Genomic DNA, 16,898 nt, shown 5'->3' with positions numbered 1-16,898 from the left:
TTTAAAGGGATTATTTTAAAAGTCTTGTTTCAGTATTTTTAATATTATTTTTATAACTTCCTAATAAAATACCATTCTTAATGTTAGTTTCTAAACTGATAACTTTCTGTCAATTTGACAAAGTTCCTAAACTTCAAATGATAATACTACTGTGCGGGAATACAAAGATAAAAGAAAGATTATGTATTAAAATGTATCGAAACAAAGCGTTAAATGTACAGTAATTATATACAGAGATAAGCTGATAAGGTCATACAATGATAACCTGTAGGCAAAACAAAATTTACACCGAAAGTTGAAAAATAGTAGTCGTGGTAACATCGTCATACTTACAACATAAATAGGATAGGTATTCTTATCAATTGTCACGCGTATTTTCTTGTGACAAGCTCGATGATAAAGTCCATAACAAATAATATTTATTAGCAACCTAATATTTAATTGTAAAAGTCACGTAAAGATGGGGCAACGTAAAAGAGTATTCGACTTGTTGAGAACTATAAACGTAGCTTCGTAAGTATTTGTGTTTATTTATTTTGGTATCTACTTTTAGTGATTTTCATGGTATTTATGATATTGTTTATCTTTTTAGATGTCAATGTCCAGCACACGGGTACAGAGGAAACATACAAGTGTCTAATGCTACTCCCTTGAAAGACTATGCATTTGAGGTGAGGTGTAGCTAAATAAATTGAATTTTAAATTTTCTATTGGTAAGAAGGGATATTGTATAAAACCTATCTGTCAAATTTACTATAACAACAATACTGTTATATTTTATTGTATAGCTTTTTGCAGTTACTGTTTCTTTTCTCTTGTTGAATTACCTCTGTTATATTTCATTAATTCATGGAATAATTCATGGAGTGTCTTGCAAGTTTCTCTGTATAGGAATTAAGTCAGTAATTATTTGTTTCTAAGGTGCCATTTTTAGGTCTGGAAATAAAACCTTTTTGAATTCTGTTTCACAGATAAAATGTTCTACAGTGAGATATGGACTGGGAGTGACAAGGGAGGTCGGTCAAGACCTAGTAAACATGAGTGCCAACAATGTGTGTGTGATGACAGACCCTAATGTTGTGAAGCTGAGTCCTGTGAAGACTACCCTCGATTCCCTTACAAAAAATGGGGTCAATTATAAAGTGTATGATAAAGTCCGTGTTGAACCTACTGATACCAGGTAAATGTAACCACAAGCTTTTTAGTTACTCTTTGATATCAACTTAGCCAAACAGAACCGTTTCTTTAGCTATGATTTGAGAGAGGCCTGCACCCACCGTTGACCTGAAGTAGACGGACATATATTTGAATAAAAAAGAAACCATTTTCTAATAACAACCGCTAGGTAATCTGAACCAAGGAATAAATTGTATAACCAAACAACCAATTAGTTTTTAGTAGTTATTATAGGTGACAAGTGATACATATGCATAGTAAAAAACTTATAAGTATATCTATAACTAGCTGTTACCCGCAACTTCGTCCGCATGGTTAGAAGATAGAAGTTATGATTTATACCTGCCCTTTTTTTTCCACATTTCCCATTGTATCTTCGCTCCTATTTGTTGCAGCGTAAAACCTTCTTTAAAAGAATTTTCAATTTGAACAAGTAGTTCCTGAGATTAGCGAAACAAACAAACTCTTCAGCTTTATATATTAGTATAGATGACAAGACAAAGAAGTTCAATTAATGGTACTATTATAGCGATAATCTTTTCAAAATTTCTAGCTAATCCATTCTATATAATCTTATCTTTCTACTTTTCAGTTTCAAAGAAGCAATAGCATTTGCAAAGGAGAACAATTTTGATAGTTTCGTGGCTGTTGGCGGTGGGTCTGTGATGGATACTTGTAAAGCTGCCAACTTGTACTTATCAGAGCCTAAGGCTGACTTCTTAGACTATGTAAATGCACCCGTGGGCAAGGGAAAACCTGTTGAAGTTAATTTGAAACCTATGATTGCCAGTAAGAAAAATGTTTTCCCTCCTCCAATTTTTTTTTTACAATGTTGATACTATAAATAAAGTAGGAGTATGATGTTAAAGAACTGTTATTGTTGCTCTCACTAGCTTTTAAATCTATACATATAATAGTACCTTCTCAAAGTGCAAACTATAGTATAAATGTATTAAAAGCGGTTTTTAAACAGTAAGCCCTATTGGTCTCTGCAGTTCTATTAAATATTCTTGACGGATAACCAAGTGCAGTGCAACACAAGGATTAAAATGCTTAGCGCGTAATTTGTTATTTAAGAAAAGAAGCAAACAAACTTAAAATTGATAATGCAACGCCATCTATCGATGTATACGCACCTTAATCAAAGTATATATGTTTAACAGATATCACATCATACGCCATCCATTGTTTCATAAGAACCTTTAATAGTCAAAAAGTCGAAATATTAATTTCAATTATTTGTATACTAAAACTCTGCTTATTTCAGTACCTACAACAAGTGGTACGGGGAGTGAAACAACGGGTGTCAGTATCTTCGACTACGAATCGATTCACGCCAAGACCGGGATCTCGCACGGCGCTCTACGACCTGTGCTGGCTATGATAGACCCTCTGCATACTCTTACGATGCCAGAGAAGGTACTGCTTGTTGAATACTAGATTTTGATTGAGATTTTTTCATTGGCAATTGAATTCATGAAGAATATTTTTGTAATTGGAGGTGTGGTTTTGTTGGTTATAGTCGACAGTAATAAGACTTACGAATAAATCTAGAGTGCAGCTTAGTTGACTGAACTTGCCGTTAAAGGCTGGTTGTATTCAGAATCGTAATGATAGAATTTCAAGCTGGAGAATTACCAGGTGCCTCTAGCCATAATGTGTACTGTTCGGCAATTTCACTATAAAAATCTTACTCGAGACATGTCAATCATCAAATCAATCCATCCAGTTGTTTTAAAATTTGATTTTATTTGCCATGTGAAAGACCTGTCTTATTTCATGTATATTTTCAAATACATATTTTTTTCGCAGGTCTCAAACTACTCTGGTTTCGACATCTTCTGCCATGCCTTGGAGAGCTTTACGGCTATACCTTATACTGATAGAGGGCCTGCTCCAAGCAACCCTGCGTTAAGGCCGACGTATCAAGGGAGTAATCCTATCTCCGATGTTTGGGCTCGCTTCTGTCTGCAGGTCAGTATTTGTATTAGCTAAGGTATTTTTGTAACAAGTTCCGAATAAATTGACGGGCTCGTTGGCCTAGAGTAGTCTTGGGTTCGATTCCTACCCAAATCATTTGATCATGCTTGTTACTCGAATGTACATTTGTATGTATCTAGTAATATTATAAGTATGTAAATTAATGGTCTAGTACTCATCAGCTTTGCTTAGTTTGAGACTAGATGGCGTTGTGTGAAAGATGAGGAATATAATATACTAGCTGTTGCCCGCGACTTCGTCCCCGTGGGTAGAAGATATAAATTATGATTTATACCTGCCCTGTTTTTTTCACATTTTCCATTCTGTCTTCGCTTCTATTAGTCGCAGCGTGATGGTTTATAGCCTAAAGCCTTCCTCGATGAATGGTCTAGTCAACACAAAAATATTTTTTCAATTTGGACCAGTAGTTCCTGAGATTATCGCGTTCAAACAAACAAACAAACAAACTCTTCAGCTTTATATATTAGTATTGAAGTATAGATTACGTTAAATCATCGTGTCAAAGAAGGGTCATAAAAATTGAAATGTTATGCACGTTAAACACCCAGAGTTATACCAAGCACTAAGAATGATAGAAATGTTGGTTGATGATAGAAATATCACCAAAACTTTGAATACATGAAGTTAGGTTCACCAGACCTAACTTCATGGTTCGCCTGGCGACAGACAGATATACCGCGGACCCTCAGAAGTAGGGTTCCGTATTTACACTTATAAATTTATGGCTGTGTGGTTCGACTTTCCCTGTTTACATGAACAGGCTGATAACAAATGAATATTAAACACTCTATGACGTAGGTTGTCATTGCATGCCATTGTAAAATTGTTTTCCGAATGCGGGAGATACCGTGTACGAGAATTTTACCTTCCTTTCCTTATATTAAATGACATATCAGACTAAAATTTACGATGAAGTAGAATTTGTGCTATTTGGATTAACCCATAACTGTTTTTATAGTTTTGTATTTAAAATTTATCTCTCCAAATTAAATATTTGTTTTCGAGAAATCGTAAAAAGAATTGATTTACTATTTCATTCCTTAAACCAGTTAGGTTGTAGTAAATTTCGCATGACTCACTTTTGAGTATGTTAAACTGGGTTTGAACCAAGCTAATGATTGTGATCTAAAAAGGTGAATCAACAAGAACGTTTTGGTCGAAATTAAACGTAATTAGCGAAACCGGTTCGAAAGGAATAACCGACCGATATTGACGTAACTAAGCGGCTGTATCTCGGTCATTCTGACCTCTATTAGAATGCGCGTGTCTGGCGATCGTTGCCAATTTTTTGACCCAACTTAAAATTCGTTATATGTCAAATAAATTATGGCCAAAAATAATGTCCAAAAGGTCCCTAGCAAAAAATAGACGTCGAGGCATTTCACACCTGTTTATAGGTGGTGTTGTAACCTGGTCTTATTATTTCCGAACAGTTTATTAGCTGCGCATAAGAAATACAAGTGGCAGAAGAGTTGGTAGGTCTTTCTGGAGCAGTAAGACTCAGAAGAAGGAGGAATCCTTGAAACTAATGTTAGCCGGCCAATCACAATCTCATTACTTTACTATGCACTTTAATCGTTACTGCTGTTTACGTTAGTAACCAGCCCCGCTTGGCGGCAAAAATTTCCAAAAAGGTCCATTACAAATTTGCAATTTAAATTTACGAATATATGCAGCGTTTAAATTCAATGCCGTTGCATTGGGATGTTTTATGCGACATTGGCAGGTAGTAAATTGTGCAAAAACAAGACGTGAATATTAATCAAACGCTATTGTGATCTTCATATGGTTTAAGCCAGTTTGTTTCCCAAGAGTAAATCAATGTTACCTTATTAGAAATCAATTGATGCTCGTTTTGTTACAAATTGATTTGGTCCTTACTTCTCGATTAAGGAGTATTGCGTTATGCGTCGTAATTGTAGATAGGATGTTGAAATAATGTATGCCCGTTTTTCGCCAAATAAGATGAGAATTAAACTTGTATTGCATTCGTATTTAAGGACTAATTAGAATACAAAACTTGGATTCTAACTGCTTAGTTCTGAAAGCTCTACCCCCACTAAATATTTAGACTAAACTTCTTAAAGGGCCCTCTCCTTTAAGAAGTTTTGGAAGCGAGTTGTCACACTTAATGTCATATAGCTTCATCGCACTTACATTAAGGGGTGTCGGTAGGCCCGCTGATCAAAGAAACAATCTTACTTAATTCTATCAAGGCATCTAGTAATATACTCAATAACTTTATTGCTTCCTACAAAGTTTACATACTCTCTTGACTTGACTCTTGTTGGTCACAGCAAGTTACTTGTTACAGGATGAAGAGCGCTTTTTAAAACATAAAAATATTGAGATAGAGGAAGAAAATCAAATATTTAAGTTGATGTTATGTGTTGATTTATATACACTTTATTTATTAATAGTTATATTTTGGACTAGCTGTTGCCCGCGACTTCGTCCGCGTGGGTAGAAGATATAAGTTATGATTTATACCGGCCCTGTTTTTTTCACATTTTCCATTCTATCTTCGCTCCTATTAGTCGCACCGTGATGGTTTATAGCCTAAAGCCTTCCTCTTCTTCTTCTTCTGAGATTAGCGCGTTCAAACAAACAAACAAACTCTTCAGCTTTATATATTAGTATAGAAGTATAGATTATATATCAGTCTTTTGTTTCCTCCTCAGACTTTACAGAAGTACTTTGCCCGTTCTGTATACCAGCCTGATGATTTGGAAGCTCGCTCCTGCATGCACCTTGCGGCGACGATGGCTGGTGTCGGTATCGGCAATGCTGGGGTACATTTATGCCATGGTCTCGCTTACCCCATCGCTGGCAATGTCAAATCCTTCATCCCTAAGGATTATGGGTAAGTATTAAAGTGGCAGTTGTTTGTTTAAGAATGACAAAGCGTAACAAAAAAATAATATGATTTTTAAGAGTATTTTACTCTATTTTTTATTGTTTTTTTTTAAAATAAGCTTTTCTAATTAACATGTCACACACACTGATAACATTAATAAGTTGAAGTTACTCATAAACATACAATAAAGAACAAAACTTCTAAACAAAATACTTGTTATAAGGAATAAGTAATACGTCAGGTTTAATTCATCTCACTAATATTATAAAAGCTAATGTGAGTATGTTTGCATGTGTGTATGTTTTTTACCTTATTACGCTCAAACGGATAGATCGATTTCGATAAATTTAGTATGGAGGAACCTGGCACCTTGGATTAACATACAGGCTAATTTCATCTGACTTCGTTAAAGAAAGGTAAAGTTTTGCAGCTAAAACCGGCATTCAGACGGGCGAAGCTGGGAAACAGAGCCTAGACGTTTAATATTTCTTAGTAATTGGTATATTATATTTACCTGTTATTGGTATAACAATACGATTATTACTAAGAAGCTGAATCATTTCTTATTCGCCATTGTTTTTAGTCCCTATAACGTGAGGAAACAAGTGTTTATTAAATTGCAAATACCTAATAATATGAAGCTAAATTAAAATTTCATTTTCCGCACTTTCGATTTCCTCTCGCTCAAATTCAATTGTAGCAGGAAAATCTGTATAGGATGATAAAAAACCCAATTGTTTTATAGTTATTTTAATTTTATTTTTCCCTTATTTGTAAAAATATTTTATATATTTTCTCTTTTATTATTATTTTTTGCTTACGTTGTACTTATTAACTGAGTAAATAAAAGTAATCTAAGTTTTTAGCTCTCCTTAGAATAGCTTGAATGAAACCTATTTTTTAATAAATAATTTTCTTTATTCTTTATATAAGCTAAAAACGGTAATTCACGGTAGGCGGCGTCTCGGTGGTACTTACTTCTCAGATAGCTTAAGTCCTTAACACTTACCTCTAAGTTTACCGCTAGCTCGGTACAGGTATACCAGTACAGGCAACAAAAACAAAATACCCTCGACCTACACAACATCACAATATCCATGTAGACTATTACAGAGTTAATTTTAGAAGAAGTTATCGACTGTTTACCATTCGATTGTGAGTTTAAAGGAAATGTGTTATTGCGGGCTTTGAGACAATAGGCCGGCGACCTGTTTCCGTGCTATGGAATTCGTTTAACCAACATTGAAGAGGCGATAACGCATGGCAATTACTGGCGAGTAATATATACGCGCTTGAATACCGATATCGTTGTGGATGAGATGCAGCTATGCGTGGTGTATCGCCCACTCTCTTGCACAAATAGTTGTTCTTTTAGTTTAGATGTTCATAATACAGGCGTTGAATTCACTTTTTTTCTATACTCACTGTGTTACTATTTTACGGGATAACTAAAGTATGTAATTGGTCATATTTATTAGCATATTTTGATATTAGCATTGTGAATAATTATCAAAATTAGGTAATCCAAATTTTTGCCTGAAACACATGTGGTAATTTGTCTTTTTGAATAAACAGTAGACAATTCATGTAAATTAAACAAGAAATAATATACCCTGTAAGTACACAAAAACACCAAATCCATGCTTAGTTTTGTCTTACATAAACTCCTTTATTACTTTGAGTTCAGCACTTCCCAAACATCTTCAACCAAAAACCAACCTTATTTCCTTAGCTCAGAGCCTATAATACCTCACGGACTCTCAGTGGTGATGACAGCACCAGCAGTATTCCGCTTCACCGCACCTAGTGACCCTGACAAACATCTCGAAGCTGCTGGTATTCTTGGAGCTGATGTATCCAACGTGAAGCAAGCAGACGCTGGCGCAGTACTAGCTGATACTATCCTAAAGTATATGGAGACGATGAAGATAGAAAATGGATTGCAGTCACTCGGCTATAGTGGGGGCGATATACCTGAGTTGGTTAAAGGAGCTTTGCCTCAGGTAATTTCAATGCCTTTTATTTACCCATTTACATTAGCCCACCAGATGTCGCTGACGTACGTCATTAGACGTATCTTAGTATAGCGACTGGCGCGTATAGCCAGGACTCGCAGGTTCAAGTTCCGTGTGAGGTTTAAAATTTTTCATTGAATGATTTGTAATTTATTGCAAAGAAATAAATTTGTATCTCGCTTCCTACCCATAGTATGATGCCGTAACTCGTAACCCATTACATAGGTACATGTCTTGCCATAAACTTCAAACGACTTCGATTCGACCTTCACACATTACCTCTACAAGTCACAGAATTGATAGGTCACCAAGTTTAAATGAAAACTAGATATTCAAGGTTGAAAATACGTGACGAGTAGTAAAAAGTTTAGGAGGCGATACAAGAAACTTGTTTATACGTTTAAAATATAGACAAGCGATAACTTTGGCACGTGGTTTTCTGGTTGTTGAAACAATTTATAAACATTAAAGTCACATGTGTCAGATCCAGACCGAGACAACTTTTCTTTTCATTCTTTATTTTAAAGAAAACGTCTCCTTTATTCAGTGATAAAGTAACAACACGTCAATACTCAGAACAAACATGCGTGGATCACACAAATGCTTTTGTCTCGCAGGGATCGAACCCTCGACACGTCGCGCAGTGTGTTTTTTTATGGTGGCCTATATCCACTAGGCTATCCGTATAGTCAATACTTGTTGTCAAGTTTTAAATGAAACCTTCTTTCGATTCCAATAAAATAGTGTTTGCTATTCCACTCCGTATCGACTCGTTTATCTTACCGAATAATCGACATGTGGCTTAAAGCGTCTTTTGATATTAAGTATCGTAACACTTATTTTTTTTTGTATATTTATTATTAAAATTCTTATTTTTTTTTTCAGAAACGATTGCTAAGTTTGACTCCATTATCACAATCAGAAGATGATTTATCGAAACTTTTAGAAGATTCACTTACTATATATTAATCGATATATTTAAATCGATAAGATGATTTTCCGCACAGGCTCTTGATACAGGTAAACCTTTCTAAATGTTCGCTAATTTTGCCTACAAGTAAGAAAACTAGAATGTAAGGATACATAAAGTTGTTATACCTAACCATTATACAAAGTTGACTATTTTAGAGTTTGTGTTTTGGAAACGGCAAATCTTTTGACTGTAGATTTTATGAAAATGTTAAGAAGTTTTTAATAAATGGTTTTGTTTATCGTTAATGTGTTGGTTCATTTGTTTCCTGGTTCTGTACCTTCTATTTAACATTTGTGTTTATGGACTAGCATGTCTAGACAAAAGAGGGAAGCGACTGTAGAGAATAGAACAAAAACAATAATAGTTAGTGTTTAATTTTTAATAATTTTAAGTACATAAAATAAACCTATCAACTAATTTGTATAATATATAATATGTATAATCTTAAATTAATTTGTTGTAATTTGACTTCCATTTGTTACTTTACTTTATATTTAAAAAGCGCTAGATTGAAAACATTGTCGCGATTGTTCGAGAGTGGTCGTAAAGGCACTGTACTAAGAAATGTTTGTTAGATATGCATTCAGTTGTGACTAGCGCTTACAACTATCACTTACTGCTTATGTAAAAGTTAACGCAGTTGTTAGTATCGAGTTTTAACTCTGACATATGTACGTTTTTGTTCGTCTCACACCGCTTCTGGGACGATGTTGCTGTGGTGGAATGGACTGCTCTCGTACGACATGTTGGAGGCGTTGACGGTGACGCTGTGCAGCGGCGTGTAGCGGCTGAGTTTGGGCGTGGCCGGGCTGGCCAGGTCCTCAGTCAGCTGCTGGTACACCAGCCCGCAGTCCTTCTTCGTACGGCCGGACTGGCTCATGGCAGCAATTATGGCACTGTTGTATCTGATCTGCTTGTTTCTCTTAGTGCACATGAGCATCACCACCTTGGCGATGACGATGAGCAGCAGCAGAGCGCCAAAGATGACGATGGAAATTGGCCACAAGTAACCGTAGTGGCCGTGTTCCTCTTCAGCCTGAATAGACTCTTGTACGTACAAGTTACTTGATGACTCAACATTGGTAATGTCGTGTTCAAATAGTTTGATGTCAATTTCTTCATCTGGGATAGCAGATGATTTAGTACTGGCGGCGTAGTCCTCAGTAGTGGTTGAAGGTTTCTCAATAAGTTTTACTTTGAGGTCCACTTCATCGTCACCGTCGTAGTCCTCGCTGGCGTCGTCATCTTCGTCTTCATCATCTTCATCTTCGTCAGCGGAGTCATCATCATCATCACCTTCGTCCTTGTCATCGTCAACGATATCGTTGCCCAGGAAACTGTCCTTCTGTGCTTTGGTATCATCAGCAATCTTACCGTCATCCAAGGTGTTCTTCAAGTCAAAGTTGCCTTCATCATCGTTGTTGATTCTCTCCCAGATGTCTTCGTCGGAAACAGATGGCAGAGGCTCAACTGGATGTACCATGGCAGTTCCACAAGTCTTGCGGGTGAGGAACTCCCAGCTGTAGGTACTGACGTCTTCGTCTTTAGAGTCCCTAGCTAGGTTGGCAATGCTGCTGCTTACACCATTTGGCGACACTTTACGGTTGCTCAACCAAGTCATAAGGTTCTCGAAATCGCGGCTGCACGCGAGTGGGTTGTTACTGATATCAAGCGCGTTCAGTTTGTTTAAGTGATCGAGTTCAGTTTGTTTGATTTCAGTAATACGGTTGTGTGAAACGTTGAGGAATGTCAAGTTACTCAGAAGCGTAGGAGAGCGGTTTTTGTCTGCCTTCCATAATGAGGTCAATTCCGCGTGACTCATGTCTAGGTATGTAATCATAGGGGTGTGGACGAACACTTCTGCGGAGAATACCTTAAGAGGATTGCCTTGGAGGTAAAGCTTACCTAATTCATTATTCTTCTCGAAAACTTTAGCGTCCAATGTCGTCAGGAAGTTGTACGACAGATTGATTTCAACAAGTTTGGGGCACATTGAGAACACTTTGGTTCCGATCGTTTTTATTTCGTTATTCGCCAAATTGACTACGGATAATGCTGAGAAGGTTCTTAAAGAGTTGTCGTAGATTTCTTTCAGCCCACAGTGGGATGCATCAAACAAGTAAATGTTGAATTGGTCGACGGAGCATTCGAAACCTTCTGCGGGTAAGTGTTGCAATTTAGGGTTGTTGGAGATCTTGAAAATGTCAAGTTCAATGTTTTCCTTGATGAGAATGTTGGAAATGAAGTCCAGGTTGTTGTAAGAAAGGTCCAGGTAGTTAAGTTCTACCAGTTTGTGGAATGCTTGGTTGTGGATCTTCTCAATGTTGTTGCCACTGAGATTGAGGTTGGCAATGTATGTCATACCGTTGAACATTGACGGTCCAACGAATCTGATGTTGGTTTGTCCTGCGTTAAGGGTCAGCAGGTCTGAGATCTGTAATCCGTATACAGTGTCTACAGGATTCCTGGAGATGTGGAGTGTGGCGAGCTCGTTGTTCTCAGAGAAGATTTCATCTGGCAGTGACTTAATGTCGTTGTCACTGAGGTCGAGTTCTTCCAAGTCCAACAGCTTCTTGAATGTGTTGCGGTCCATGTTGGACAGGTTGTTTCCAGCCAGGTTCAGGTACATGACGCCGGGCATGTTTGTGAACGTGTTAGCCGCAATGTATTTCATGTTACAGTAAGAAATATCGAGCTCTTGAATTGATGAGGTGTTCAAGAAATAATCCTGTGAATCCGCAGCGGGGAATTTAAGAGGATTATTTGAGAGAGTCAAGAGCACCAATTTCTTGTTGTGTGCGAATGTCTCAGGGTGCAATACTTTCAGTCTATCGTTAGATAAGTTGACTGCATACAAGTTAGGCAGACCATGGAATGCATTAGGAGCAATAAAGTCGATCGAGCTGTTGACAATCTTCACAGTTGTGATTTGGTGAAGTCCGAGCTTCTTGAAGATCATGTCCGTCAACTGAATAGGGAACCTCGGGTCCGCATTCTCGATGACAAGATCGGTGATGTCATCGCCGAACTTCTGTGTGCCGATTTCAAGACGATCGCACTTGGCTGTTCTGTATCCCTGGGATACAGTGCATATGCAGTCCCTTGGGCACGGCCTGTTCTCATTGTAGAGCACCTCCTGGTCATCAGCCGCGTCGAAGTCGTCGTACTGGTAGAGGAAGTTGTCGGCATCATCCTTCTTGGTATCGGCGGCCTTGCTGACCGGCTCGCTGAGCGCCAGCGCGCATACTGCCAGGAGCAGCACCAACTCCCGGGACCTTGCCCCCATTCTCGTAGCGAACTCTGGAAAAATAAAACACGTCACATTAGTTCTTAGTCCTTGCTAAGTATTACATCAATTATGAAATTTCCACGAGCCGGGTCACGTTTACAAATAACAGTAGTGGGAAACAATGGTTGTACCAATTTGTTTTTTGTGAAACCGTTTTGGCCAGCTAACAATGCATTAGCATAACATTGGTTTGACCACCAAATTGAAAACAACATTTGTAAATAGTCTGGCTTGATCGTCGTGTATGCTAATAGATACCTGCATTAATGTGTACTGAATGAGTAAAATTAAACATTTTCTAATTTATTAGCACAATATGTACCTTGTACGCATCTTGTATTCACTATGAATGTCTACACATAGCGTTTAAGTAACTAATTATGGTGCTGCAAGGTAGGCGGCAGTCTGCCTTCACCTCTACAGTTCAACTATTAAAATAATACAATCTTGCAATTGTCTCACTGGTAGATAAACATTCGTAGTTCTAGACTGATTGTATTGTTCCTAGATTTCTCAAGGTAAACAGCGTCAGTAATAGTCTAGAACCTAAATACAAGAAACATGTCAATGTGATTTCCAAAAACCGAAGAGGACATTTCAGGAACGAGACGATTATTTAGGAAACATCAGCATGAAAAGCGCATTAAAATTGATGATTTTTATACGAGCCATGAGAATTACTTTTTTTGGGTTTATGGTGTATAGAATTCTAAATAGATATAAATGAGTAAATTACGATTAAAGACCCGATCAAATAAGATCAAGAAATTTTTAAACGCGCAATTTTTATGCCAGCCTTTAAGTTATTAAATACTAATATTATTTGCTATAGCAAGGTTCGGTTCGATCGTTGTATGTAAACAGATACGTCCGTAATCCGTGTCCATATGTTGTTGGTAGCGTCAGCAACAAAAGTCGATAAACAAACGGAGATTTGCCAACTGCGTTATAAAATGTTTAAAGATATATCTAGTGTTGGTGTTTAGCCAGTTTTATGTTGATTATTTTTGACTTTTTGACAGATATGATTCCTTCAAAAGTCTTGTATATATCTTATAAAAAAAAAAACAAAATATCATTGATCCGTGCGCTGACGCTGACAAATTACTAGAATATGACCCCGCCCTCGTGATTAAGGAATCCGTTTTAGTCCGAAACTAGTCGGACGATACCGATAAATACGCGAGAGTAAACCGTAAAATTACTTACTAATAAAAAAAAAAGTAAAACTACTTGTCAAAAAGAAACGTCATCGTTATAAATTGAAATTCTCTTTTCAAATTTAATAATGTGATGTGACATTGTCTATGCTCCGTAGACTTTGCTTCCTGACTGTACCTAATTTACACACGATGTTCGCAGATGTTGGCATTGTTCTGGTGAAATCTTATCTGTGCTTTGTCCATCTGTCGGTCTGTTAGACTTTACTCATCGTGCGATAAACAATGATCCTTTTGTCAGATTACAATGTCATTAGACTAGAAAAAGTGCAGCTTGTTTTGTTACCTGTCATTTTGTCTTGATGTTTCGCGGAAAGGTCGTTGGTAAGGTCAAAAAATGATATTTGTTTATTATTTTAATGAAGTAAGCAGTATTTTAATCATTCGTCTGCAATTATCGATAAGATTCGAAAATGTATTATTACTTACTTATTTCAACTTTTAATTCATGTCAGCAGACATTCTTAGATATATCTTCCACTAGTTCCACTTACTAATTTTAATGCCGGTTCATAAAAAGTACATTCAGTAAGTTAGAAACATGAAGACTTCTGTGTCAGAGATTTCGCCTTCGAAAAGAGTTTTAAAGTATAACATAGAAGAAGGATATTCATGTGTTAAGTGCCTGTTATTTTAATGGAGTTTATTTTTATATTCGCATATCTAATTTAAGGTTCCATAAAAATGTAAAATGAACAAAATAAAGCGATAAAGTCTGAGTTAATTCGTGGCTCTAGATCGGTAAACCTGTTTTGGTTTCATTTAATTCATCAAGTCTCGTATAATTTGTATTTAATAAATTAAGGAGATATAAAATTCATTAAGGTATTCTACAACACTTTGACACGAATGTTCCGGAAGGCTAATAACATAAACGCTATATCTGATTCATGTAAAATCCGTTTCTCATTTGTGACTTGAAAGCCAAGTTTTGCAACTCAAATACTCACTTAAGGAATGCCTAAACTAGACTGAGGTCTCGTTCCAAAACCAAATACTTAATACATATAACTGGACAAGTTTTGCACTAGTTTATTGTAATAGAAAGTCGCACTTTCACATCAACTACACAATAAGTCACTGCACACAATAACTCGCTGAATTATATTGACTGTAGCCGTGTCAGAATAGGGCGGAATATATTTGTACTAGATAATTTACGCGGAGTAATAAATACGGAGCGAGTGCAGACAGTTCGCGGGACGTGTTACTTGGCGCCCGATCGCCAACAGACTGACATTTATATATAATGCGAACTTCGAACACGAATCGGAATTTTGGGGCGATGACGGTGATTCACGAGTGCGAAAGCATTTATTTAATGTTTGTTTACACGGCGAGGTCATGGCGAACGTTTATTGTGGCTTTAGAGCTATTTCCTTACACAATACTCTACATCTTTTTCTTATTATGACAACATATTAGTTCTATTTCTCCTTTTTTTCTTATTGTTGGTTGACAGTTCAGAGATTTTTATCTTTGTCTATTGTGTGAGCTAACGGAACAAAACAGTATTAAATTGAGGTGACTACATCTTAGACAGTGATAAGATAAGTAGACGAGCTGTGAAGTACACAATGGCGACATTATGGCGGTTAACTGAGTAGTACTGAGTACAGGTGAACGCTTGTCATTGTTTGCCCACTTTCTTGTTGTTTACAAATTGTTTGTTCAATGATTTTTAACGATACCAGTGGCTTTTCTTCCTTCTTAGGACACCATTTTACAATTTGTATCTGACTGGAAGTTACAAATATATAATTTGAAACATGTGTTCTTCGCCAAGTGCCATATTATCAAAGTTTATGGCAACATCTTCGCATTACGAAACAGCTGTTCTTATGACGTCATGGCCAATATATTTGCGTCAAATAATTAATATGCTAAGTTATCTCCAGCTGTATATTATTTTAATATTTCCTTATACGAGTTTAAATCGTATTTGTAACTATAATATTAAGTTTCCGATCTGAATACCAAAAAATCCAGACACATTTTGATTGCTGCTCATCACGAAAGGTCACTTAGATCTCAAATTATAATTCTAAATCGATACGCCTACACTTAAAGCATGGCCTGGAGGCATACTACCACCTACTAAAATAATTCTGTCGCAGTTGCAGAAGCGAAACGGAACATTGAACGATGTAGAACGGCATCCCTCTTCCACGCTAACTTTAGTAATAGTTTAAAAATTATTGTGAGCCCCCAAGTCCGGCCCAAAAATAAATTAAAAATAAATACTTGTTGAACACGCTATGCCTTTTCCGCTACCCACCTGCATCGCCGAATGATAAGTTCTTTATTCAAATAGAATCAGTATTCATAACACCTGAGGTGGAAACTGGCCAGTAACATCTGCACAACGCAGATGTACGAATTTAATGTAATATTCTTTCTTTTTATTATATCCAAAGTACAAAAAATAAATAAAGAAGTTGAATTAAAGTGACGTTCTTGTGGTCATTTTAATGTATGGAGGGAATTTAGTTTAGTTTCCTGGGCCACGTAAAATGTTGTTAGGCTCTGGTTGGTCACCGATGTTAATTTTGCAATACCGTATTCACTATGTAATAACAACTACTAACAGTACAATCTCATGGTTGACAATTCTTCAACTGTTCTACAATATAATTAAGGATTTTTACACTTATTCCGGATCACTAAAAGTAATCTTCCGTATGAAGCGTTATTGTCCGTACAAACCAAAACAACACCTTCCAGTTGCCACTTATACCTCGGTCATCAGTAACTTTGTGATTGTGTCGTTTTGTCGAACACATTAATTGTTCAACGTTCTGATTCAACGACTTTATTGTATTTCTTCGAAGCGTTAACGTAACTTAAGGCTTGGACGTTGTCACGATGTTACCTGTCCCACAGGTAGTTTGTCCCTAGTTGCACTAAGCAAATATGATGGGACCATTGTACTGGATATTACCATTTTAGTTACGCTTGATATCGTAAAAGCTTATTGAGAGTTCTTAGAAAACATTTGATGTTTTTTTTTAACGACTTCTTCTAATATATAAAATTTTCGTGACACGGTATACAAAATTGAACTCCTCCGAAAGGGCTCGACCGATTCTTAAGTATTTATGTGTCCATATTCGTACGTCGGTCTGAGAATAGGTAAACATCTATTTTTCATAACCCTTTTTTTTTATTGCGTTGTTTTGCCATACAAATTCGTTATGCCCGTTATAACGAACTTGTGTCAGAACAACGCTTGCTGGGACATCTAGTCAAGCTACAAATTTCTATTTTTGAGAAACTCGTAACAACAGCTCCATTTCCTACGTGACATAAACTCCGGTACTTAGTCTTAGTACTTTTAGTTCTAGTACCATTTAGTTCGGTGTGTTGC

The 16,898-nt window shown here is 36.6% G+C and overlaps 2 protein-coding genes across 4 annotated transcripts in view; one reads left to right on the top strand and one right to left on the bottom strand.

Moving 5' to 3' along the window:
- Positions 1-137: 137 nt before the first annotated feature.
- LOC113496320 (probable hydroxyacid-oxoacid transhydrogenase, mitochondrial) lies at positions 138-9,267 on the top strand. The gene is made up of 9 exons (XM_026875481.1): positions 138-513; positions 593-671; positions 972-1,180; positions 1,769-1,965; positions 2,444-2,595; positions 2,989-3,150; positions 5,859-6,040; positions 7,767-8,037; positions 8,935-9,267. Exons 1-9 carry the CDS (start codon positions 461-463, stop codon positions 9,016-9,018), a joined length of 1,389 nt encoding a protein of 462 aa, XP_026731282.1. The 5' UTR covers positions 138-460; the 3' UTR covers positions 9,019-9,267.
- A 229-nt stretch (positions 9,268-9,496) lies between these two features.
- LOC113496318 (protein artichoke) overlaps positions 9,497-16,898 on the bottom strand; it is a 43,648-nt gene continuing 36,246 nt past the window's right edge. For 2 of the 3 annotated variants that reach the window (XM_026875478.1, XM_026875479.1), the window contains exon 3: positions 9,497-12,322. In XM_026875478.1, the coding sequence (XP_026731279.1) occupies positions 9,711-12,308 (2,598 nt within the window). In that variant the 5' untranslated portion in view covers positions 12,309-12,322 and the 3' untranslated portion in view covers positions 9,497-9,710. Of the gene's footprint in view, positions 12,323-14,481; positions 14,766-16,898 lie in introns of those variants that run through there. The other variant, XM_026875480.1, reaches the window with a different exon arrangement.

This window comes from Trichoplusia ni, chromosome 8 (assembly GCF_003590095.1).
Source record: "Trichoplusia ni isolate ovarian cell line Hi5 chromosome 8, tn1, whole genome shotgun sequence".
Classification (NCBI taxonomy): Eukaryota; Metazoa; Arthropoda; class Insecta; order Lepidoptera; family Noctuidae; genus Trichoplusia; species Trichoplusia ni.
Note: the sequence above shows the minus strand (reverse complement) of the source record. Positions and strands in the feature narration are given on the sequence as shown.

What these genes read in the sequence shown, in the direction of transcription:
- LOC113496320 (XM_026875481.1), top strand. Translation starts at nt 461, where the DNA reads ATGGGGCAACGTAAAAGAGTATTCGACTTGTTGAGAACTATAAACGTA. An exon ending in AGAACTATAAACGTAGCTTC is followed by an intron (nt 514 to 592) that starts GTAAGTATTTGT and finishes TTATCTTTTTAG; the next exon opens with ATGTCAATGTCCAGCACACG. An exon ending in TTCATCCCTAAGGATTATGG is followed by an intron (nt 6,041 to 7,766) that starts GTAAGTATTAAA and finishes TTATTTCCTTAG; the next exon opens with CTCAGAGCCTATAATACCTC.